This window comes from Penaeus monodon, chromosome 34, assembly GCF_015228065.2.
Source record: "Penaeus monodon isolate SGIC_2016 chromosome 34, NSTDA_Pmon_1, whole genome shotgun sequence".
NCBI lineage: Eukaryota > Metazoa > Arthropoda > Malacostraca > Decapoda > Penaeidae > Penaeus > Penaeus monodon.
The window spans coordinates 20,498,501-20,500,423 of NC_051419.1; the positions used below are offsets into that span (position 1 = coordinate 20,498,501).

General features: G+C 37.2%; 1 protein-coding gene across 1 annotated transcript in view; it reads right to left on the reverse strand.

The window, feature by feature from the left end:
• Nucleotides 1-265: 265 nt before the first annotated feature.
• Nucleotides 266-1,923, reverse strand: part of LOC119594642 (sodium- and chloride-dependent glycine transporter 2-like) — a gene marked incomplete at its 5' end in the record, with an annotated part of 8,913 nt that continues 7,255 nt past the window's right edge. The window contains 2 exon segments of the mRNA XM_037943691.1: nucleotides 266-1,268; nucleotides 1,555-1,863. Coding sequence (XP_037799619.1) covers nucleotides 1,194-1,268; nucleotides 1,555-1,863 — 384 coding nt within the window.

Below are 1,923 nucleotides of genomic sequence, written 5' to 3' on the forward strand. Positions count from 1 at the left end.
GATGGCGAAGCACACTTGCACTGCAAAGTTATTGATAAGACTTAAAACTTGCTTGAATTATAATTTCTTTGATCTAAACCATTTAGGTCATTTCCCATTTAGCGGATGTTTTCTCTTCTTTAAAGCAGTCTTTTCCCCGCTGGTTATAACAAAAAATAGATCAAGTGAAATTATTTTATTCAGCAGTTGTTGCAGTTCTTTTCCTATTGCTTTAACATGAGTAATAACCTTTAACATCACAGTGTTGAGGATAAGTAATAACACATTTTAAGTAGTTGCATTTATTCAGCCACTTGTACATTTTATACAAATAAAAATCCGCGACGCCGAAAACCTGTTTTTTATATTTCTTATGTAATTTATTTAGTATTATACAGTCTGATGTCAGGTTTGGCAGTCAAAAATATATATACCTAAAAGGATCTATACAAGAAGTCACTGGACGGCATTTAAAGGGACACTTAACATTGCATAGTTTATATAATGCAATCTAAAAATATACTTATGTGCTATGCAAACAACGCGTATTGATAAAATTCTTTCTCACACATACATACTTGTCCATTCATGTGTGTACAATTCTTAGATCAAGAACATATACACACATACACAAGCACACATTCTAAATATACACAGATTACTTTCATACACTAATACACATAATATATCTATATATCTTCTGGATAGTGTACGAGTGGAAGAAATAGTTACAGCCTAATAAGTTCATTTCAAATTCAATATTTTTGGGAAAAAATATGGAATGCATATATTTTCTGAATATTATTAAGAATGTGCATAAATACGATGTTGAAATATCACACTGTCAGATGAAGCTAAAAAACCTACAGAAAAAAACACACATGAGTGCCCTGAGAGTCATAACATTCAATCCGAATTTTACTTACGAAAATGATTATTAAAACTGATTATATTAAAATCACATGCGTGCAATACCATACAAACATTCCAGAATACTTTCAATGAACATACTTAATTCTACACGTATGTCGCCACTATCACTTGAAAAAATATACTGGCTTACTATATTTGATATGCAAAAGTACAATCCTGGGGGTATAGCAAACGGATTCCATATTTTAAAAAAAATTTGCCCTTGCAGGTAAAGGGAACAAGACATCGGGGTCCATGATAAAATTTTCACAAGTATACCCTCTTCAGAAATACGTTTTCTTTTACATGTGATTGGAGTATCCGCTGCCGTTGGAATATGGGGGAGGTACGTCTTCTGTTGGCACTGTTGGGTAGACCTAAAGAAAAAGAAAATGGGCGTTAATGTGTGGTTGGAGATTGTAAATGACAGAATGAGGAGAAAGATACTGTAGTATAAAGATTAACTGCCAATGACAGAAAATATGAAAACAAATATAACGGAAAAAAAGAAATCCCACACCAGCATAAGGGACACGTTAACTAATGTAAATCTGTTGAAAATAAACACAAAACTAATTGGAAATAAGTAATAAACAAGAAGTATGATGAAAATGAACCATACAATTGCAAAAAACAGCGCAAATACCAAAACCAAAAGCTTACCTTTGCCGCGCCTTCCTGGTATCCCTCGTTGTCGTAGGTGTACCTGAAGATGCCCTCGGGATGTCCCTTGGTGGCGGCGCCCTTCGACTCCCTCATCTGGCGAATGTGGTACGGGCAGAAGTCGGGGGACGCCTTGACCAGGTCCATGCCCCTCTTGTCGCCCTTCCACACGGTGTAGATGGCGCCCAGAGGAATGAAGGCGATGGAACACACGCAGATGAACCAGCCGAGGGTCTGGATGTTGTTTGGGTACGTGTAGTCGCCCCAGTAGGCGGGTACGAAGTAGTAAATCGACATGAGGAAGATGACCTGCGACGGAGAGACCGATTTGAGAATGAGCCCAAGAGGGAGGACGACGAGGAAGGAGAA